The 23,912-nt window shown below is 38.4% G+C and overlaps 2 protein-coding genes across 3 annotated transcripts; both read right to left on the bottom strand.

The window, feature by feature from the left end:
• Window positions 1-9,283: 9,283 nt before the first annotated feature.
• LOC131304863 (gibberellin 2-beta-dioxygenase 2-like) lies at window positions 9,284-13,081 on the bottom strand. The gene is made up of 3 exons (XM_058332303.1): window positions 12,419-13,081; window positions 10,041-10,440; window positions 9,284-9,829 (listed from the first exon to the last, which is right to left on the bottom strand). Exons 1-3 carry the CDS (start codon window positions 12,853-12,855, stop codon window positions 9,545-9,547), a joined length of 1,122 nt encoding a protein of 373 aa, XP_058188286.1. The 5' UTR covers window positions 12,856-13,081; the 3' UTR covers window positions 9,284-9,544.
• A 3,414-nt stretch (window positions 13,082-16,495) lies between these two features.
• Window positions 16,496-22,764, bottom strand: LOC131305276 (nifU-like protein 1, chloroplastic). Of its 2 annotated transcripts, XM_058332396.1 has the most exons (4): window positions 22,238-22,665; window positions 19,768-19,904; window positions 19,459-19,680; window positions 16,496-16,649 (listed from the first exon to the last, which is right to left on the bottom strand). In XM_058332396.1, exons 1-3 carry the CDS (start codon window positions 22,581-22,583, stop codon window positions 19,492-19,494), a joined length of 672 nt encoding a protein of 223 aa, XP_058188379.1. In that variant the 5' UTR covers window positions 22,584-22,665; the 3' UTR covers window positions 16,496-16,649; window positions 19,459-19,491. The 2 variants fall into 2 exon arrangements, with proteins under 2 accessions (XP_058188379.1, XP_058188377.1); XM_058332394.1 differs by lacking the exon at window positions 16,496-16,649 and having other exon boundaries at window positions 19,278-19,680; window positions 22,238-22,764.
• Window positions 22,765-23,912: the final 1,148 nt, after the last annotated feature.

Below are 23,912 nucleotides of genomic sequence, written 5' to 3'. Positions count from 1 at the left end.
CATCAACATGGCCAGTAGCTATATGTTTGCGCTCTACGAATGAAACTGGATGGGAGCTCAACGATAAGTGAGTAAGACAACTCAAAGCAATCATATTGAATGTATGCAGTACAACGTTGCACGTTGTTGCGATGACAAGTCTCAATGGTATAGAATCCATCCAATGATCCTCTGGTGCCGATGGCTGGAAGCAACGAAGTCTTTGTAGCACCTAGTATACATAATCACGTTCTGGATAAAGCTGATCGTACATGACCCAATTTTGTTCAATCTCTTGGATAAAGTCCCGTCGTACTTGAGCCCATTCATCTTCAGAACCAAAGAATTGCGCGGCTATCACCCTAAAGCCACAATGACCATCGGATCAAACATCAACACAATGAGAAATATAACGCTGATACTGCGAAGGAAATTTCTGAACGAGGTGATCCTCCCATTTCTCATTCGCGATGTTGGAATAAAGGAGGCCTGAGATTCTGAAGTGGATACTGTGAAGGAAGGTATGCGACCTCTATTCTGCTCATCTCTAATTGTAGGTCGACGCCTGTATTTTGTGTTGTATGTTGGGTTGGAATAAGAGAGTAAGTTTTCATTGTGGATGTGATACCCACAACTTCTAAGAGTGGTATCTGATACTCATTACTCTTGTACGTCGCATCAATAATCAACACGGACGGAAAGTTGACAAATAGCTCTAGGCTTCTAGGATGAACCCAAAGAATATTTGTGATTTCGTTGGTGTGTTCATTTATAAGATAGTCATAAATTTTTTTTTTCATTTAATTCTTTCAAGATGTACCCAATAAAAGATAGACCCTCCCAGTTGCTCTTTCTTATACAGTGCCTTCACATTGTAAATGCTCCTGATTCTTGTACTAATTGACGAGTCTTGTGTGGGCACGTGCCCCGGAGAATTTTATTTATAAAATTGGGTGCGGCCCTCTTTGAAAAAGTGCGGCGAAACGCCTCGATTCAGAGTCGCCACTCGGGTTTTAGCGGTGAAAACACCCAAGGAACCGAACTCAAAAACGTTTGCCACGTTTGTTTGATTTTGAAAAAGACATAGACTGGTCCGTCGTCACCTTCGATATCTGAGGTTCGGGAGCCAGGTTACGAGAGGGGAAGGATTTTATGGCACCCCTCTCGCCCAATCCGGAGATCGGTCTCTACTCAGGCACTTTATAAAACTTTTGCATTTTTCTCTCATTGATCTTTTTCAGCCAATTAGGGCGGGGGAACAGTTAATGGGGATTAAAACTGTAACAAGTTGCAGTTATATAACAAAATGTTTATGGATGATGATTTTACTTGCAATGATGAGCATAGATTGAGAACAAGCACTGAGAGCAGTCTGAATAAGTTGGAGTACATTGCTCTGAAAGGATGCGAGCAGGCTCCGCACCAGCATGCACTGGCCGAGTCACTGCATGCTGATACGACCTGCGCACCACCACGAAACTGGCGTACTCCACTTATTTGGTCTCACAGCCTTTGTTTGCAACCCTCTGGGCTCTGGAAAGGGACCGGCGCACACCCAGAACAAACCACGCAGTTCATAGAGCAGAATATATACAGTTACAGATAGATAGAATGGCTTCAAGCCACGAAGGACAACAGAATACCCCAAAAACAGTGTGGGGACACAAAAGAGGTCAAGACTAAGTTAAGATGCAAGGGCCAGCCACTGGATCTTGGCATAACTGCCGTACGCCAGTCAAATGAAGCCGTACGCCAGTTATTTTCCTTATCTAGTGCTTGGCTTTGCATTATCTGGGCTCTGGAACATGACCAGAGAAATCCCAGAAGCCTTTCAAAGCAGATAAAAGCAAATATTGAACGCTACATCTAAACAGTTCTAGGATATGGAAAGCTGTAAAACTGGTTATTAGCATGCTAAGGTGATGACAGAAATATAAGCAAATAAAAAGCGATGATCAATGATCCCCACGCCAGTAGTGCATATACTGCCATGACCGGCGTACGGCATGATGGTACTGGCGTGCGCCATTGTTCATCTCACACGATTGTTATATTTTACCAGTTTAAGGCTAGGACTAGTATTGACTACTAGCCTAGACCTTACTGGTTCCCCTCAGGGGTCGAAAACAGAAAGAACCACAAAGGTGGTATACCTTTGGTTGGGATGAATGGATGGCTTGAGCTTTGGTTTGGGGAGGTAGAGATTGGATGATGACAATGTTGGGTGTATATCAGTGGAGTGTGTGACTGAAAAACTCCTTTCCTTCCTCTTTCAATGGAGGAGGAGAAGAGAGAGAGAGGGAGGAAAAATGGCTTTGGGCTCTTTTATGTGGTTAACCCCTTGCAAATGAATGCAAGGGGGGTATTTATAGAGGAGAGAGAGACTGAGATCAGTTGGGTTAAGGGCTGGTTTGGCTGGTTGGGTTAAGAGAAGGAGCCTCCCATGTATTAAATGCATGGAACTTGGCTTGATGGAGGGTGTAGGAGAAAGAGGGAACGTCCCTGCCGAGTGTAATCATCAGGGGGACTGTAGCCCACGTCAGGGTGACACAAAAGCCTCATTCATGTGGCTGAATAAAGTTGATTTGACTGGGCTTGACTGGCGTGCGCCATGTTTTGACCTGCGTGCGCCAGTGATAACTGAGTCAATGGTTGATGACCGACACGCGACAGTTAACTGGCGTACATCAGCATAGTACTGGCGTAAGCCAGTTTGGGTTTCGCTGGGGCCGTTTGGTTCTGGTTTGAAGGGTTTGAAAATGGGTTTGAATGAGGTTCGGAACGTTCAAAGCTCAAACACACCATTGTCCTCAGACTGTTCTTGATCATAATCATCATTGGGGAAATAAAACACCGTTTTAGAGCGTTATCTGAATGGTCCAGAATGGGGTGTCTACATCTTATTGTCTCATAAAACTAAGAATTTCTCAAGGCAAGGTGCTGCTAGACATGTCACGAATTAATAGCTGCTAGATTGGGGTCAGCCTTGACGGGTACTCATGTCCCTCAAAACTTTTAGCTGGTTCATGGTTATGAAAACATGTATCAACCTTCAAACCCCATATGACACCGTCTGGAGGTTGTGCTACACCTCGCAGTTTAAATGGGCAATCACATTTTTTAGTTCAACTAATCCTTTGCATTGAATGCCCTTCCGATAGCGGTTTGTACAATTTTCTCCTTTCACAAATAAGAATGCACTTCGGCATCTTGTTGCCCTTTATACTAGCAAATTTACTTATGACAATCACAAAACTATTTTCCTTACCAACTCTCCGTACCCAATTTAACATGACAACTCTAGTTTCAAATATCTATAACAAGAAAAATGAATACGTATAATCATACCATTATGCAGCCTACTTTCAAAATAAGTAACAAATATGTATAATAATAACAGTAATAACTAATCTGGTCAGTCGTAAATTCGGCTGTGTAATCACGCCCAACGTAGGAGCTACTCTCCCCACAAGGAACATCATTTACAACATCGTTCCCAACTGACCAACTATCCAAAAATAAACAATTGTATTGATCCATAATGTTCTTCTATGAATTACGAAAATGAAATGAAAGTTGAGAAAATTGTGAGGATGTGGTGAATGAGAGTAAGTGTGAAACAGTTATATATATTGAGAAATGAAGATAAGAAGAAAATTTGAATGGGTTGTTAAAATTGAAGATAAGAGGATAAAAATAAAATCTGAATGAGTGGTTATAATTGGAGATAAAAGAATAAAAAAAATTAAATAAGTGGTTATAATTGAAGATAAAATGATAAAAAGAAAATCCGGATGGGTAGTTATGAACAAAAGTGGATGGAATAATAGATACAATGTGCTAAAATTATTAAACTACTACAAAAATATAGTTTTTCCGTTTTACATTATTTCACCATCAATATTAGGCTCGTTTGATAGGTTTCGTTGAGTAGATTTCAAAAATATATAATTTATTTAAAAAATACATGAAAAAAAACTTATTAGCATTTAAAATTTTACAACAAAAGAGAGAGAGAGAGTGCGCGCACATGGGGGGTGGGGGTAAAAGGGGGAAGGAGGGGGCCTGTGTCGGGCGGTCTGACGGGGGGGCGAGGGGGGTTAGTAATATCCCATGTTTTCAATATTTTAACCCATACAATCACATTATGATGCTAATGTTAACTCTCCATCCATTTCCGTTAAGTGGAAGTAATGGACAAGTCATTTAGTGGGGAATTTCCTTCAAATCACGTTGTTTTTGCTTTATGCACTCCAATTTTGGCATTAACAACACTCATTAAAAATAAGCTCCGGTCTCTACTTCACGCCACCCCAACAACCGCTTAACCATCTCAACTCTTTAAACACAAATGTAAAAAGTTATAAAAATATTATTAAATCCATTAAAAATTCAAAAAGAGAAGCGGAGTCAAATAAGTGAATTTAAAGAGATGGGTCTACAATTTGACATTCATTCCTTACACAATCCTCTTTCCATTCATTGTTCCGTCCACATAATCAAGAAGATAGAATCAGATTTTCAAGTTGAGATGAAGTAAAGCAAGCCACGATTCACCAAGAACAAGGGAAGAGAGAGAGAGAGAGAGAGAGAGTCATAAAACCTTACAACATGTATACCAGAGAATGGGTGTATATGATTGTTGAACAAAGAAAAGTATGAAATAGCATAGCCTAAACAATATCTTAAGCACTGATAATGGCATCCTAACCTTGCATTTTCATTTTGGTCATTCTTTTCTCTATCTAGACTCTGCCATTTGGGAGGAGAAAAAACAAGGCATGTGGAAGGTAGTTGCTTGCGATCTAGCTTTTCGTCATAGGAGTGGTTGCCTCAAGCATAGGGCTAGGTCAATTGTAGCATGATAACTCGGAAGTCCTAGGTCAAATCCATAGAGAATGCAATGTAACTAGTGGGAGGTTTGTTTTACAAAGGGTTTTGGCATTAGAACGGCCAACCTTTAAAGTGGATTTGGCTTGGAATTCTCTCTTAACTCCTAAATTGACTAGAAATGGTAAAAAGAGGCTTGGCTACATTCACTTATTAGGAATATAAGCAAGTTGAGCAATCAGGTCTTCAAGTTTGGTTTCAAATCAAAAAGTATTCAGTTTTATCTTATTTATGATTCAAGTCAATCTCAAGCCTTTAAGGAATCGAGCTAAAGTAAGTTAGTTCATTTACAACTCTAAGCAATGACCTTGTTTGGTTCTCATTTTTTAAAGTTATTTTTGATGTAATGAGTGGAGAGAGATAGAGAAAAAAAAAATATTGAGAAACATGTAGAGAGGAAAATGAGATGAGATGGGAACCAAACAAGGTGATACCTTCCTCTACTACAAACTCAAGAATTGTTGTAATTAACAGTCTATGTCTTGAATTGGAAATTATGATGTTGTGTACAGTAGTTTTATTTTTATTTTTTGGTAAAGAGGAACCCCATTAGAACGACTTAAAAGAGTACATCTCTGGGGTATTGTAAGCCAATAGGATCTGCATGAAGCAAATTAACAATACACGATGGAATACAAAGATAATTATGCATATCTCTCGTTGATATTAGATCAAATCGCTTAGGAACTTGCAATAATGAACAATGTTGCTAAGCAGATGATTATCAATATTTGTAGTTGAAAGAAGTTGTATCGCAACAAGCGCGTCCACTTCGATGTCCAAGCTTTTGATGTTCTCCGTCAGGGCGAAGTTCAGGCCCTCCCTAATAGCCCATAGTTCTGCTATCACAAGCGAATGTGCTTGCATATTTCGGCGAAAACTATACCTTGCCAATAGCATCATAGGTCCCCAATTAAACCTCTCTGTCCATACTGATAAGCCCTCAATAGTGTAAATAATAGGGCTTATCTCTCTCCTTTTTGTCACACACACGTGCACAACTTGCTTGATTTGAACAATATTGCACGAAATGTGTATTTTTGGCGTTTTCAGGTAAATCATGCGAACAAGGCGCATTTGAATGCCACGGATAGCTCCAAGTGTGTCCAAGTACCCAATGCCACGTGGCACTCCGCCACAGAGTCCCAAGGATGATGAAAAGTAGTTTTCAGAGGGTGTGCGAGACATCGAAAGGCCAAAGGGGCAAGCAAGGCTGAAGAAGCAAAGAAAGCTCAAAACTGCTCAAGAGGTACCTGTACCACAAAAACCCAGTACCGGTACCACCAAAATCCAGTACCTGTACCTGTCGGACATAAGCTGTGCAAAAATGCCATTCGAAGACTGGTACCAGTACCACAAAAAGTCAATATCGGTACCAACTGGAATTTTCTGCAGATTTTTGTGCCCGACTTTATAACATCTTATGGGCATTTAGGACTTTTGTAGCACGATTGTAAGGGGGTATAAATACCTCCAAACCTCATTTTAGTATGTTATCCATCATTTTACACTTTCTCTCTCTACCTCCCTCTTCTCCTTTCTTCTTTAGCTCTCCTTCTCTCTTCAAAGGAGGGGGGTTGCTAAGGTTTTGGGGTAGATTTTCTTTATTAATGTTGTAAGTACTCTTGTTCTTTAAATTAATCTAGTTTTTATTTTCGTTTTTGCCTATGTTTTCATTTCTCTCATCATTTTGCTTTGTGTATACACCCACTATGGGTGAGTAGTGATCTAGGCTTGGTCATAGGGTGATTTCTACCCCATGACTTGATTAGTTTAATGGCTTCTCTCATTTCTTGTGCTTAATGTGGTTTGTGAATGGATTAAGTTCATTATTATGTAACAACACCTATGGTTGTTAACCTCTTTGATTATATGTAGGCAATGAATTGATCTCTTACCACATATAATGCTTGGAGCTATGTCACTTTAGGTGTTTGCCAAAATGCCTCAAAGAACTTGTTGAACTCTAATCTTTGGTCTAAACTTAGGGTTGTTAACTTCTTTGATTGTGCATAGACAAGTCTCATTGGCACACCCAATGCTTAGAACCATGGCACTCTATGTGTTTGATAAAATGTCTAAACGAGTTTTCATCCATTTCCAAACCCAGTTGTATGAGTTAAACTTGATTTTCATGGTTAAATCTTCTGAGTGAGATCAAATGACAATAACTCTCACTTGAGTTATCGAAGAGAAGCATTGAACGGCCTAAGTTATGGGCAGAATAAACCCTTAGACTTTGCCGCTTTTAATTTCTAGTCAATCTTCGTTTTTAATTAAAGTTAGGAGGTAGAGAGAATTTTCATCACTCAAAAGTTGGTCGTCACAAAGCCGAACTTAAGGTTGGCGATCCTTATGCTAAAAACCCTTCATAAATCAAACCTCCGGCCTAGCTCCATTGGCTCCATGTGGATTCGACCTCGGACTTCCGAGTTTATTATGCTACAACCGACCTAACCCTACGTTTGGGGCGCTCTTTATTACGACACACTTTGGTCGAGCAAGCACGTACTAAGTTTGAATGAGAGTGCACGGGGGTGGATACCATCTCACAAGGACACTGCTGTGTACCGTAGTTTTATTTGTTGCTTTTTAATCACTTCGATCGGCTTTATAACTTGGATTTTTTGGTATGCTATTCCTAAAATGCCAATATCTGTTGTGTTGACATAAAACTATTAACTTGGAAATAAGTAGGCATCAGATTGTGACCGGGTGGTTTTGTTTACTGTCCTTGGCAGAATAATGGGAAGAAACTTAAGGTAATGATATATACCTGCCTAAAAATGTGCATTTCCCATACCTAATGGCTAGTGCTTACTAGTACAGTTGGGAAGAGATGTATGGGAGGAGATAATTAACATGCTATTTGTGTACTAAACACTTCACACTATTTCATTGTAGTTCATTCACTCTACTCAGCCCCGCTCTTTTTCTCTCCACCTAGGCAACACCTTAGAATCACTGGAGTACATAGTTTATATAGATCGACTCCAAGTTACATGAACATAGCCAAGTACACGAATCTTTACATTCATGACCCTTCATCTACATACACGAATACTTCATAAGATTATTCAATTGCATACATGAACCACACCATTCATGTATCATGTGTCTTCACAACTCCCTAAAATTCATAATTTTCTCAAATCAAGTTTACTTCTCAAGATTCCCCCTTAAACTCGATTTTGTACTAAGATCCTCTGCGACTAAAAGAAACCTTCATCAAGGAGGACTTTCACTTTGTTGAGGGCACTTGAAAGCCACCACCATCAATAGCAATAGTCTTCTTGACCAACTCCATAGATGTGATGTGAGAACCCTAAATTTGATTTTTCTGTAAAGACTTACGAATTCCTTCCTCAAACATGTGTGTAGGGCCTTAAAATGAACATCTTCTAGTTTTTCCTACAAACAAACATTCCATCGGTCTCCATTGTTGGGAACTCTGATACCACTTTGTTAGAAATTCATGATGGACCAAATACACTTAAACAAGTAGGAGAGACGTGAGGGAGATAACATGCTATATGTTTGTGCAATAACCACTTCACACTACTTCATTACACTTGACTACTTCATGTTCACTCACTCTACTCAACCCTACTCTTTTTCTCTCCACCTAGGCCACACCTTAGAAAGAATCCCTTGAGTATATAGTTTATATAGACTCTAAGTTACATGAACCTAGCTAGCTAAGTACATGAATCTCTACATTCATAACCTTTTATCTACATGCACAAACACTTTACTATTCAACTACATACATAAACCACACCATTCATGTATCATGTGTCTATACAACTCCCTAAAATTCATAATTTCTTAAAATCTAGTAGTTTTATTCTCTCAACATTGAGAAGGCATTGTCAAAGGGCACCTATGTTGGCTCAACAACCAGGAAAGTTTAATTTTAAGTCTGATTTTTTTTTTCTTTTGTTCCAACAAAAGACATGGTTAGTCATAGTTTTTTAAAAGGCTGGTATTAAGGGTCACTTTCTGAAATTGCCTGGTTCATCGAACCTTTTACCTGTTAGCTAGAAATGAGTTGCTTCATCAAGTGCAATCTAAATAAAATATGCATGCGACCTGATTTAATTGGGTAGGTGATTGTTACAAGAAAAAAATCAATTAATGGACCATTCATCGTGGTTGGAGTAGAGCTGATGGTTTTGGGTTACTTTCGAAACTGGAATAGCTGATTAATCACTGCAAATTGCACAAAAGCAACTTTAGAATTAGAACCGAATTAATAATACTTAGAAAGAACTATGACTGTTGACCATTTGATCCTAGCTAGCTAGCATGGTTACGTAGAGACCACTTAACTCAAGCAATACAAGAGGGTATTCAAGTATACTAACGGAACACAAGAATGTTACTAACTAATTATTATAATTGACCCAAGGAATTCTCTAATTTTATTGAATAAACTCATAACACTAGCTTGTTTCAAATCTATTTTCACAAAAGAGCACAAATCAATCCTCACACACCGAGCATAATGGAAAGAAATGCACAGGGGGGAAGCCCTTCCAGCCAAAAATCCCCCCGGATAAATTACAAACACTCCAATTCGCCCTAGATATCTACGTCAGTTTGATCTCAGAATTCTAAAATGTGATGTTAGATGATTGTGCCCGAGCTAATGGAGTTTCAAAATCGTAACTCATTACACAAGGTCCTGCTGATATGACAGAATTTCATCATTAGTATGAATCTTGAAAAGGTCGAGACGACAATCTCCCAAGCGTAGTGAGTAAGCAGCTTTCTTGAACTCACTCCAAGTGAAGGGCTTGTAGCGAATTGGTTTTTCGGTAGAGACCAACTTTGGAAGAGGGGAGATCCATGCGTTAAGAGGAGGAGCCCCAAAATACATCATTGACATTCTGGACTTTACTGAACTTGCAACCGATACTCGGTGTCTCACGCTCACAAACCTTCCATTTGTCATTGCCTAATTCATTGCCAACATCAATTAATTAAGAGCTTGTGATCAGCAACAAAACATTTTCCCCCAAATTCTTTGATAATGATAGTAATAATCTACATATGTCCATACACACGCACAGAAAGAGAAAAACAAATCCTATGGACAGGACTAGCTAGTAGTTTTGAACATATGAGCGCCGTTGGGAATGAAAGATCGAGTAAACAGTAGCACCAACCTCTAAAGCATCACCCACAAACACACAGAACTCAGAGGGGTCAGGAGGGACGGGGACCCATAAGCCAGCCCGAGTACAGATCTGAAGGCCTTCAACGTCGTTGGAGCGGAGGATGGTCAAGATTTGAGGGTCAGAATGCTCTCCAAATCCCATTCGAGGAGTACTAGTAGTTAGTTTTGGTTTCGGAGATGACAGGTCCCATTCCCAGCCAGACCTAGAGGAGGGTTGCTGCTGCTTGAGAGGAGGGTAGTGATTGAGCCTGAAGCAGGAGTCACTTTGGACGTCTCTGATGAGCCTGCTGAACACTGATTTATTTGGGACCCTCAGGCCTTCACCCAATAGATTTAGAAGCTCACACGCCAGCTCCCTAACAGCTTCTATGTAATCATTCACTGCACAACTGCAAAGCAAAGCATTCCCAATTAATTCCATTTCAAACACTGTGTGTGATCCAAAAATAAATTCCAACATTACTGTACTAGTGTCCCCACAACATAAACATGAAGAAAACCAATTAAAATTTATACGGAACCTTTTAGCCTAGCTCTCTTCTCACTTAATTAACACGTATGTGTGAAAATATATACCATGCTCTCTATCTCTCTCCCGCTCTCGCTCAACTGGATGGGAAATACCAACAATCCTACTTTATTTGGAGACCAAGTATGACGATTGAGGGGTCCCATTTCGCCCCAAAATAGAAAGTGCTCAATGACACATAAGCATGATCTTTTCTCTTCTTTTGTTAGATTAATTCCATGTGTGGAGCATTGCTTTGTCTCTGACCACTATTTCAAATTCCTTTTTAAGAATCATCATGGGGTTGATGAAGGGTCCTTTTGCATGATTATTTGATGTGTGGACGTGAAAGTTCCATATGGTAGAATACATTGCTCCATCTGAATAGTATTGAAATGCCTTGCTGAAACTGTGATTTGCACGTCTTATCTTGGATCTAAAACGCCTACATGCACTTTATTTTAGATCTCAATTTAGACATTGCATCCCGATTTAGGCCCAAAGAGGATGATTGTGTCTAGATCCGAATCCAAAATAAGACAAAGACAGATGAGATAACGAAACAGGCCTCTAATTTGTCTGCATGTCCAAATCCAACATGGCAATCCAATTGTCATTAATGGCCTTCACAAAATGCTCGAAATATGATGTAAAAGATTTGACAGTGAGCATGAAGCTTCACATTAAATGTGAAGCAAAATTAGGGTAACGTCAAATAATATATTAGAGGAAACAATTATTAAAAGTTTGAAATACTCAACCGATTGAAGATTTTTTGTTTGGAGATTCAAGAAATTAATAAGTTTTACTTATTCATGTAAGTCTTCATAAGAATTTGGCATTATCTCAGCTGATAACCAAAAGGGTTTGATTTGGCTGCCGTATACCTTTAGAGAGAGTTGAAACCACACTCCACCTCATATCATGACTACACGATAATACTTGGTTTTCGACCCATCACAGATTAAAAAAATCATGGTTTAGGGTGCACGTACGTGTAACCATTTTTGGAAATTTCAAACTTACTTTTATATATCTACCAAAAAGATCATTACATACTACGGAATAATTTTTTTGGACAGTATAATTCCTCTTACCCGAATAAAAATAATAATCTGCGTAAACTGAATAACATGTATAGCTTGAAAGAGATGCCCGCCTGTGTGAACTGATAGATGGGTCAATCAAATTACATGTAGGTTTAGCAGTCCCCAAAAGAAATGGTACAAAAGCCAATCAACCCATTTGATCAAGTCTATAATGCTCTCCAAATCAACAGTACTACTCCAATGGCACTATTAAATGTCATTTTAAATAATCGATCTCAAGACACCAAAAATATACTATTATCTTGTTTAGTATTTATTGTTCTAAAAAGGGAATATAATGTCTCTATCTAGGGAACAATGTATCATCAGTCAAAGGACAACTACCTTCTACCACCTCCATCCGCAAAAGAGAAGTAGTGGAGTATAGATATTGTAGTAGTATTGTTTTGATGGCCAAAGTGCCTTGATCGATCAAATTCTCAAAATCCGAAATGCATTATTATGGGAAAGGGATATACGTACAATCAAGGAATTGAAAACGCGATTAAAGAATTCATACAAAAGTAATTGGTCAAACATGTCTGGCAATTAAATATCAATACAAGTGGAAACACTTTGAAACCGTTGACACTAATTTAAGTAGTAAAATGGGAAAAGAAATGAAGTGCCTTCTTTTCGATATTTTATAGTAACAGAGAGAGAGAGAGAGAGAGAGAGAGAGAGAGAGAGAGAGAGATGCAAATACTTAAAAGAGAAACAATGGGATGGCAATGAATTTTTTGGAAGACAGATAGATAGACATATAGATACCTGAAGCCAGGGGAGGAGATAGGTTCGGATAAGTCAGAAACGGAGGGGAGAGGGGAGTTGGTGGTGGGAAGAAGAAGGTACTCAAGCTCACCCATATCGCCATTGAAGCCTATATTTTTGCATCCATAACCAAAAGGACTAGTAGCTGGCCCAGCAGCTTGTTGCTTTTCCGATGCCGTTTTTGCAAAGAAAGCATTCCCTTGATTTTCCATTGTTGAAATAACCTCCTTTGGAACGCCGTGGTTCACCACCTTGAAGAAACCGTACTCTTCACATGCTTGCACAATCTTATGAGGCAACAACGACCTCTCACGATGATCAACACCGAGATCGATTGTTGGAATATTTATTCCCACTCCCGACGACCTCGTCTTTTTGGTGGTGGTGGTGGTCGTCGTTTGTGATATTGGAGTTGGAGATGGCACCACCGCAACCATCCTTCAAATTACTTACTTTCAGGTATATATGTATGTATATATGTTACAAGTGATCAACCAATAGGGATGAATTATAATTAAGGAGTCAAGAAAGACAAAGAAACAGGATTTATGTATGTTTCTAAGTTTCTCTGGATTTCCAAGTTTCAGCTTTGAAGGAGCGATGATCGTTCATGTTTGAGGACGTGCTATATATACACATTACACACACACACATATAGATATATATATATATATATATATATATATATATAGAGAGAGAGAGAGAGAGAGAGAGAGAGAGAGAGAGTTAGTTTTGATGCTTTTTTGGAATAACGAAAGAAATTGACTTTACTACTTGTGGGACCAACACTATTGTCTTTTGAAAGAGCACGTACTTGATAATAAAAACTGTTACATTACTAACTTTGAACCCGAAAAAGGAGGCGTTAATACAAAATATATAAGTGTTCTGCGAGAAAGCTGATTTTGGTAAAGGTACCAATCAATTTACCCGTATAATTTAACTAGTACTATTGAAAATATGTACCTGTGCAAAAGAGGCATCAGAACAACACGCAAGAGAGAGGATCTCATACAGAAGAGGCTGGTTGTGGGAGTAACGCATACATCATGTGCAGTATCGAGGGAAAAATCATAACAACCTATACAACTTCTTCTTTTTTAACCTCCAAACTAACAACCAAACAAGGTGAATACTTTCCTCTCGTCGATATGAAAACTATGATATTAAAATTTGACTCAAATCTTATAAAGATTAAGACAAAACAACTAAAAAGTCTGTGCCAAAAATTCCCTAAAAAGTTAGACTAAAGAGAACCTCAAAATATGGTTCCATTCTTTTTAACTTTTTTGTCTTCTTCATTTTGTGTGTGTCATTCGTCTTTGGTGAATTTTTTGGATTAATCATCCGTCTTAACGAGAGGAGTCAAAAAGTAAAAAATTACTACCAAAACCAAAAAAAAATACTCCATATTACTAAAGACAAGAAAATACCAAACAACTATATTTTTTTGGTCTAAAGTGTAATAGACTTTTTTCAACATTGGTTCACGTTATTATATTTTTTTGATTCATCTCATCGAGACAAATGATTATCTCCAAAAAAATAAAAATTATCGAAAATAAGTTTTAGATAAAAAGAGTTCACAAGAATGTCAAGAATAGAGCCTAAAGTGGAATTGTTTTACCAATTTGTTCAGTCCCTATATGTACACACTCACACGCAATTGATTTCGAGATGCATAACTGTGGTCAAGCATTGATTGATTGTCCACTGTGTGTCTAGGACTGCTAAATATACCAAACAGTCAAGCTTGGCTCAACTTTGAGCTCGTTCAAACTCATCAGCTCGAGCTCATCTCTTCTCTCTCTCGACGGCAAGATTGAAAGCATAAAACCTGCTAAGGTGAGAAGCAATGATCAACGATCTGCGAGAAGCAGCTGATTTCTTTAAGTAATGATTGACGATGAGTCATCTAAGTCGATCTCTCAAGTTCTGATCAACCGCGATCTGCTCTGACGGGACTGCAAATGGGTTTTGGGTTACTGTTGCATCTACACATCCATCCATTCATATGTGTGTGTGTACATTCCTTGGTAGCACTTTGTAATAGTATTTAATAGAGATAAAGAGAATGATAGAGAGAGCCTTTTGACTAGCTTTTTTTTACCTATCCTTGCTACACATGCTATCTAATTGGGAATTTGCATCCCAGGTCTTTCAAACTACGTCTCGCACACCTTACTACTAGCTATTAGAAAGCCAGAATGCATATTGTGTCTTCGACTTGCACCCAAAATTCAAATTCGGCCAAGGAAAAAGGCTTGAAAACGAGATTCCAGTTTTGAGACAGTTTTTCTGGAAAAGAAGAATTCAGCCTCAAATTTAAATCGAAAATTGTGATTTATAGCTAGTCAATTTCCAAAAAAAAAACAAAAAGAAAGAAAGAATACGTAGCCAAATCTCAACTAAGCCAGCTTTTTCTGTTTCCTCCTACCACTTGATACGACTGACTGAGGATCTATTTCAAGAGCGTCCCCTACTGTGAAAAAGCAAACAAACAGAAACTCGTCTTCCAACAAATCAATTATACTACTACTTAATAATATTACAATTCAACTTAAAAATTACATATTCCAAGAAAAGTGCGCAACCACTTTAAGTTTTTCAATGATCTGCACATGCCCAAAGCAAAGAAAATTTGTTAAACATTGAATTTTTTTATTTAAAAAAGTCTTTGGCTACACATTCATTAAATCAATAAGTGTCCATACATTGCCGCAAAAGGGGACCTACTTGGTGTTCTTATCTTACTGTGAACATACGACATTATCAACATATAAATATTACTGGTGGAGTACTATTTTTCTCACTCAGTTACATATAGTATGGTAGTCGTTCTATTAATCAAGAGTTAATATTTTGATGACCTTGCGAGTTCATCACAATTGAGTACAACCTAATATGTCAGGTTACGTAGCTAGCTTATTTGTACCACTCATTCTAATGTATTGCAATGTGTGAGATTCAGCAAGTGATCATGTACGTTTTTAAAACATGCATGGCATCATATCAAGTGATACTCAATTGTAGTTATGATAAATTTAGTTATTCAAAAGTTATAAATACTCCAATTGTTTTGCATACTTGACTTTTGACTTATAGAATCAAGATGATTATTCACAATTGAATTTAATATCTCAAGAGGCACATGCTAATCGGCAAGATTCAACTCTACAAGATTGTCCAATAATTAATCAGTAATTAGGGCAGTTGTGAAGAGCGCAAAAAAACCGTTCACATGTGGGGGAGTAGTGTACTGTTTTCCACAACGGGAATACCTACCTAATCAAACACCTTTAGGAATGGATGTTCCCTTAAACACAGACAAACTTCTCCTTACTTTAATGAACATCGCAAGCAGGCAGGCCGGCCAAAGTAAATTTCCAAAAGAAAACTTGACCCAAATTAAAACAGCATCACTAAAATGCCGCAGACAGTATACATTACAGTAGTATTTCTTTCTCGAGGAGAAAAAGTGAATTCGTTTCCAATTATGTGGTGACAAAGAAGGGAAAGGTGGGTCCTAGTGCACTCCCTCCTCGCTTGCCACCTGGCACAACTCGGTAAGCCACTCCATAAATTTGTATGCTTTCCCATCATATACTCCAATTACTACTGCTCAAATTAGGCTCCAATCAGATGTATTAGTATATAGTGTGATTGATGCCCAAAGGGTATATGTTTGTCTCAAATTAAAAGAAATTTGTTGTGGTCCAGTGTCCCCATTTTTTAGAATTGTCATGCACCGTATCCGTGTCTGTATCCCCACCGTGTCCGTATCTTTATCTGTGCTACATAGCAATCTAGAGAAGTGTACATAGCCAATAAAAAACAAAAAAAATAGATACGTATTCATACTCCTTTATTTGGGTGAGGCATGCAAGCATGAGCTGCATGACTGCGTGGACCAAATCTTAATTTGGTTCTTTCTACTTCATGCAAGCATGAGCTGCATGACTGCGTGGACCAAATCTTAATTTGGTTTTTTCTACTTAATCTTGTAATTACAACCTAAACAAATAGAAAGCAAAAACAAAAACAACAATAAGAGAATAAGTACCATGGTCTTTAGAAAATTAGACCAATAAACTTAGAGTTGGACTCAGTGTGCATCGGGGGTTTGTGCTTTCTGATTATCTTCAAATCCAAGCAACTAGTAAACACACAACCATCTTACATCGTTATCTAATGGTTTATTCTGTCAACTATCGCAGTATCATGTCATCACCTACGTGTAACCCCAACGGAAAATGCATTATACAATTGAACAATTTCAGACTTGAATATATAAAATAGATAGCGAGTAGGGACATTGAACGGTAGAAGAGGGAAAAACAGATATCATACGAGCATATACTGCAATTCTGACTTGGGATGAGTACCATACATGGGATGGATCCTAGAGGGGGACAAAATGGTTCAACTTGACATAGGTTTTGATCTTTGAATTGATGCTTGGGGTAGGTTGGTCTCTTATTTGTCTGTTTTTTTGGTTTTTTTTAAGTATGCATCCCAACCCCCCGACAATCATTTGCCTCTCAAGACCTGAAGGATTACAAAGTTGATAAGTTATCAACCAATATAGTAACGTGCAACAATTACTCAGGTTTAGACAGTATCTTACCCTATGTGATAGTACTCCAATATGCAACAATTACAGCTACTTAAGATAATGAAGCACACAATAACTCTTAAGAACATGCATGACACAATAGGGTCGAGAGAAACTGAGTATACCCCTACGCAAGTGATACCAAAGTTGTGGTGATGCCATATAGATTCTCCAACAGGACCACGACCATGTTTTTTAGGTCCTATTAAAAACCTTCGACATATTTGAACCTTGGATGCTTGCCTAATTGGAAATTATTTGCAATACAAGGAGGCAGAGGGGTCATCTTACCGTGATAGTTCTTATGCTGAAACCAAATGTATGCCACCAGATCATAAATTTGTTATAGATCCTGTTTATAAATTGGGAGACTTAGCCAAAAATCCGTCACATTTACATTTTTTGAGCTCAAGGGCATGCATCTTTTGCAATCAAACATAAGAACATGCACTTTTTGCAAAACTAGTGAAAGTTCACTAATAAATGAAAGTAAGTGAAAGTGCCTAAAACTTAGGTACCCTATGAAAGTGCCTAAAACCATAGGATACCCTATAAAAGTGCCTAAAACCCTAGGATACCCTATGAAAGTGCCTAAAAGCCTAGGGTACCCTATGAAAGTGCCTAAAACACTAAAACCCTATAACAGGAAAGTGCACCCTAAAACCCTATGAAAATGCCTAAACCTTAGGGTACCCTACTCTCGTTAATGTAACCTACAACCATAGGGTAGGGTACCATACGGTTGTAAGGTACCTTAGGGTTGGGTACCCTACCCTAGGGTGGTTTTGTCCGTGAAAATATGTTTTGGCCTTATGGCTCAACAACTCAAAAAGTCGAAGGATCTCTACTGAAAACTATTTTGCTGACGTCCTTCCCCTGAATGAAAACTATTTTACTGTACTTATGGCTAACTTTCCCTTATAAATATCATCTGTATACCCGCTAGCATACTCACTTATTCAAATTGTTTTTTTTTTTTTGCATAAGATGCACTGGAAGTTACAGCTTATATTATACAAATGTAAACATTTGGTTCTAGATGATAAGACGATGCATGTAGAACTCCTCCCCCCCCCCCCCCCCAAAATAAATAAATAAACAAAATAAATAATAAATAAAAAAGGACATTCGCAGCATGGTGTTGATCAGAACCTCATATTCATCATTCAATTTTTTGCCATCTTCTTTTCTGTCATGTTTAGATCTGTGGATGAGATCAGTTGGTTTATTATGCAATTTGAATGACAAACCCGATTTTCAGGGGAAATAGTTGGTAAAAGGGACCAGAAGCATAAGCTACTCAACTAATCATCCATTTCTTCTCACACAAAAAAAAACTAATCATCCATTTTGCCTATATCACATACAGTACTACATTATATTTGCTGCTTCTCTTCCTTCCTATGGTTGATAACCTCAACAATTTTCGCTTGAAGGCACTTGGAAGGTTGTCAGAACCTCCATCATCACCAGCTCAGTCTAACAGACCTCGGTGTAATTGAAGGCTTCAGATAGAAAATAAGGCAAATGTATTATTTGGTGATGCTCCAACTGAAAGACATTATATTGGACTTGTAGTTGCCATATTTTCTTTGGTTGCTTGTGCAAAGCATTAATGGTATACAGGTCAAGCAGGAACCTGCCATCAAGATTAGCCAAAGCCTTTCAGCGGGCTAAATTTACATAGCCAAGTTTCAGGCAACAGCATCGTCCTAACTCCTAACTAGGGCACAAAAGCAAGTAGTAGCTAACAGTAGGATAAAGCTATTGAGGAATAGTGCAGCTATGAAGTGGCAGAGACTGGAAATCTCATGCTGGAGTCCATAGAGGGTGATTTACAATGGTTGTCAAGAAGTGGTCCCTCGTGTGTGAAGTGGTGACTTTATTTGGATGTACTTTCTCAATTCTCACCTAAATAGCTTTTTGTAAATGTAAGTTCAGTCTGTTTGCCAGAAGAATTCTGTTAATTCTGTTAGTTTTTATCAGAAAACCTAAGGTTAGTTCACAGGCCTCAGACATGTAGGATTCATTGACTTCAACTTTAGCGTGTGAAATAACTGAGTCGCGTGAAATTTCTCAAGTTCTCCACCACTGCCAACTTCAAAGATAGCTCAAACCAGATAACGAAATTTCACTCAATCGATGACTTGATATTTCACATCTCTCTCAGACCAAACCAAACAAATGGTGCAAAGACTTGGCTAACAAACACCATCAAAGCCAAGGGAATTGAGGTTTGAAAAATGAATAAGAAGGGAATTTTGTATCGAGCAGTGAAAGCCAATGCTGGTGACAAAGGGAATATAAATTCTGTATACAGGATATTCGTACTTGTATAGACATTGAGAAATTGGAAACAGAATTCCATCACGGTGCTTAAAATATTACCCATCTCATGAAGTATGTTCAACAAAATTCATGTTACCTTCTTCCCTCAGCTTCCAAGATTCAGAGCAGCCTAACCAGATAGCACAACATTTGTTATGTCTGGAAACTTCTCCTTGATCGCTGCTTTGATTCCTGATCCAATGGACTCAGGCCCCATGTACTTTACAAGGCAATCTCCGCCCCCCACAGATAATACTTCTACACTCCCACCAAAGTTCGTAATGGCTGGTCTCAATATGTCAAGATGTCCATTGACCGCCTACATTTGTTCAGCAGGAAATTCAAGCCACTTCAAAATCTCCAACAGTTCATCATATTCTCGTTAACTCGAGTTAGCAAAACTCACCTCAACCGTTGTTTCACTTATTGGGTCAACATCTACTTGGCGAATATCCTTGACTGCATCTCCAAATTTTTCCTTCAGTACCCTTTCAATCCCCATCTTCATTGTTGTCGTTGAGCTAGGACAGCTACCACATGCTCCTGTTTTCCATTTACCATCAAAGACTTAGCCTGGTCATGACAAAAATGCATTTGCTACACCCAAATCTTCAGAGCAAACATCAAGCAATACCAGTACAATATACTCACAGACGCAAGCAAGGTGAGAATGGGGAGGAGTGAAGAGTAAAGAGAGTTGCAACTTGCAAAGCTCCCTGGAGGGTTTAAACTTTAAAGCAACAGAAGGTAACATATTCTTTCATGTTTAAGAGAGTTTTGGTGTTCATTTGTAGCAAGCCTTGTGTATTTATGCAAAAGGTCTTAAATATCAAAAGAAAAAGTTCTTAAGCCTAGAAAAATAATTCAGGAACAGTAGTCGTAATATTTTTTTGATAGGCAACAATAGTAGTAATATTAAGGTCCAAGTCAGACAATGAGCAAGTACAAATGTTATGAAGTTTAGACCAGTCCACACAACCTTATCAGTGTCAAGCTTCAGCCGTTTCTAATTGATTCAGAATCAGAAGTTCAGCAATCATTCACTTGTCATCTTAGAGCAATCACAGCAGATGAGATGACATGTGGTACACCGTACATAAGAACAAATTGAAAGAATAAAAGCTTTCAGTATTCCTGATTTCACTTATAATCTACATAGCATCGACACGGACATGATACCAACACTCCAACACTTAAATTTTAGAAAATTAGAGGACACAACATGTTGGGAGACACGTTTTAGAAAGCATTTATGTATCCTATTATATGAATAAAATATATATGAGGCTCCCATTGTGAATATGTTACACCATATATACCTTGAATCATATTTATCATTCACAACTGTATTTGAATAAAAAACATTTCATCGATTATGTGTCTTTATAACCAAAATCATCCATCACATCGATAAAATATACAACTTTCCTAAACTTCAATTATAGTCTACTATTTTGAGTGTTCCGACAGTATTTGGACTTTGGAGCATATTTTATAGTGTCCCTGGAGTGTCCAACCTAAAAACGTTGAGAAAAATTAAAACACTAAGATTTAAGTGGTATGTGACCTTTGCAAAGTGTCCGTGCTACATAGCTTATAACATATTTCTGAGTTAGTATGTGTTCATAGCAATATTAAACATTTCTAATGCTTTCAACTTCATCAAAAACTGTGATGTGCTGTCTCGTGAATTTCCGTCATCTATATAAGGATGCTTCGTCTGCATGCATCGTGATACTTGTAGAGTTAGTAGTAAGTTCCGACTGCATGACAGTTCTATTCTTCCTCTTTTGTTCTTCATTGGCTCTGAGGTATGCCGTATGGGATCTAAAAACCACATAAAGGCTCTTAAATCTACCTAGTAGTGTTGATGTTTGGCACAATTTATAAAAAATATTCTGTCCACGGACGTATACGAACATAAAAAAAAGAATTTAAACTTCTGTTTGGTTTCTGGTTCTTCAGGACTGTTTTCTAAAACATCTGTGTCTTTCAGGAAAGATCTAAATGTTGAGTCCGGCTCCTCTCCAATCCCTTTAAATGGATTGAAGAGAACACTCTCTCCAATTTCGGCTCGGAAAAAACTTTTTCAATCACACTTAAATGATCGGGACCGTTCATAATTTTTAATTCCCTAAGAGCAGCAAGCATGCCAAAAATCAGTTGGATCAATTATCGTTTGATATAATTTCGAAACAGATCTATATTGCAAAAAATTTAGAAAGGGGTTTTGTTCCAGTGTTGCAATCTTATATTTTGCAAGATAATGTGTTCCAAAATCATATCTAATGATGTCCAATAAACTGATTTGTGGCATAATTCAAGTTCTCAACGAGCAAAACAAATGAACTGTTTCAATCATTGACGTGAGATCGTAAGAAATTTCAAAGGGCCAAGATTGGAGAGAGTTTTCTCTCCAATGATTGGGGAGGAGCCGAACTCCTAAATGTTGTACTCTATTTCTGATTTCCGTTTTCCATTAAGGGTGATGGAAAAACATGGTTCCCTGAGACCATCTCCAGCCATTAAATAAAATTTGATACTCCTACAAAGTAGCCTTAACGAACAATCTCAAATTTATGCCAACCTTCATCATTGGCGCAACTTCAAATTAGTTGACACAAAATGACCTTAAAATTTCTGCGTTTAGAATGGAATCATTTGAGTAAAGCTCTATAAAAATATATGAGTGTGCAAGGGTATTACTCCAGTAAGGTGTGAAGATGCTTCAAGAAAAATGATACGCAATCACTTTGGTGGAATTAAGTCGGAACCAAATATAATATAGTTATCTCATGGGCAATCAGATACTCCTACCTACTAAAATAGAGCAGAGGATAAACATGAAAGGAGAAGGGGAAAGTCAAGAATAAGACCTTGCAGTTTGAGAGAGATGACACCGTCGTTGACGGAGACGACGTCGACGTTCCCACCATCGGCGATAAGGTAAGGACGAACGTCCTCCAGCACCATATTCACGTTCTGAGCAGTGAGTTCGAATGTCTGGGCCGAGTAAAGACCCGACCCACTACTGCCTCCTCCTCCTGAGGCCTTGACTGTCCCACATCTCTGTGTTTGATAAACCGATCTGTGTCTAATTTCCAAGGACACCATTACCAACGATGGTGATTTATTATTAGGGGTTTTCGGGATAGGGAGCGCTTGGTTTCTGGACAACCCCCCGGTTGCTACTGCTGCTGCTATTAGATTTAGGGACGCCATCGGTGTGTGTGTGTGTGTGTGTGTGTGTGTGTGTGTCAAAGAGGAGAATGGAAATCAGCAGATACTCCTGGCCTGGTCTGGTCTGGTCTGATCCCTCCCACTACCATTTCACTAACAAATTACGCGGGTGGGTCGCAACTGCAAATTACCTAAACCACACACGGTGGTAGGTTGCAAGCGTAAACTATAATTTTCCTCCTTAACGGTTGCCTTATTTCCACTTTTTAGCTATTACTAGTAGTTCATTCTCAATTTCATGCCTGATTATCTCCAATTAGTTCAATTTCCCCATATTAGTAACTTCCGTCCAAAGTATCATTCAGAATTAAACACGTAGTGCCACCTCAAATTCCAATTCACATGGAGACATGTAAAATTCGTTCAAGAAACATGGAAAATTGTCGCCAAAAACTAACTAAAGTTGTATTCTAATTAAAGCATTTTTGTTTGTGCCCATAGCATCACTCGTTTTATAAATTGCACGGTATTCTTTATTTTCCTCCCCAAGATCGTTGACAAATGCACATTGTTTTTACATATATTCCCCTATGCAAACACAAAAAATGGTAATACATATGCGGGATCTTAGTGCTGATAATCACATATTAAAGTTTGCCAATTCAAATGGAGTACGTTCACTTTCGCTATCGAACCAGCAACCTGTCAATTTTTACTACTCCTGGTCGAGCAATTTAATTGGTTGGTATCTGATTTTTCTTTTTGATCATCGTCAGCAAATCACAAAAAATAAAGAAGAAGAGAAGAAGAAAAATCATGGTGAGTAGGAGTACTCTAGAGTAGTTACTGTTAAATTCTGTGCATTAACCACTTGCGTCAGGTAATTACAGCTCGTTCGGATGGATGGACTTCAAGAAGAAAAAAGAGAAAGTGAGAGAGTAGGGATTCTCTCCCTTGTTTAGATAGCCAAAAGGGTGAGAAATGGTGGCAGAGGGAGAGGAAGAGTGAGAATCAAGAATCTAAACACTCCATTTTGTTTCTCACCAATATTGGCGAGATTCCGTGAGAAAGTGACCTACTTCCAATCTTACCCCCCTACGCCACTCCCCTCGCCGCCGCTGGACCACCACTTCGTTATCGTCGTGACCAATTTTAGGGTTCAGTTTTGGCTTTCGGGTCAACTGGGTTTTGGTTACTCGCTCTAGAAGACTCTGAATTTGTGTCGAGAGAGAGAGAGAGAGACCTGATGTTGAGAATCGTGGAGCTAGGGCTTCAAAACGGTTCTGTGGAAGGAGTTGAGTGTGAGGGAGACAACTAGGATTGAAATCACATTAGGGCTGGAATAAAAGGGAAGGGTGTATTGGTAACAGT

The sequence above is a fragment of the Rhododendron vialii genome, chromosome 1a, assembly GCF_030253575.1.
Source record: "Rhododendron vialii isolate Sample 1 chromosome 1a, ASM3025357v1".
Classification (NCBI taxonomy): domain Eukaryota; kingdom Viridiplantae; phylum Streptophyta; class Magnoliopsida; order Ericales; family Ericaceae; genus Rhododendron; species Rhododendron vialii.
The sequence above is the reverse complement of the archived record's forward strand: the minus strand, read 5'-3'. Positions and strand labels throughout refer to the sequence as shown.

What these genes read in the sequence shown, in the direction of transcription:
- LOC131304863 (XM_058332303.1), bottom strand. Translation starts at nt 12,855, where the DNA reads ATGGTTGCGGTGGTGCCATCTCCAACTCCAATATCACAAACGACGACC. An exon ending in ATCTCCTCCCCTGGCTTCAG is followed by an intron (nt 10,441 to 12,418) that starts GTATCTATATGT and finishes TTTGCTTTGCAG; the next exon opens with TTGTGCAGTGAATGATTACA. An exon ending in TTGTGGGTGATGCTTTAGAG is followed by an intron (nt 9,830 to 10,040) that starts GTTGGTGCTACT and finishes GCAATGAATTAG; the next exon opens with GCAATGACAAATGGAAGGTT.
- LOC131305276 (XM_058332394.1), bottom strand. Translation starts at nt 22,583, where the DNA reads ATGGCGTCCCTAAATCTAATAGCAGCAGCAGTAGCAACCGGGGGGTTG. An exon ending in CATCTCTCTCAAACTGCAAG is followed by an intron (nt 19,905 to 22,237) that starts GTCTTATTCTTG and finishes AATGGAAAACAG; the next exon opens with GAGCATGTGGTAGCTGTCCT. An exon ending in TAAGTGAAACAACGGTTGAG is followed by an intron (nt 19,681 to 19,767) that starts GTGAGTTTTGCT and finishes GAACAAATGTAG; the next exon opens with GCGGTCAATGGACATCTTGA.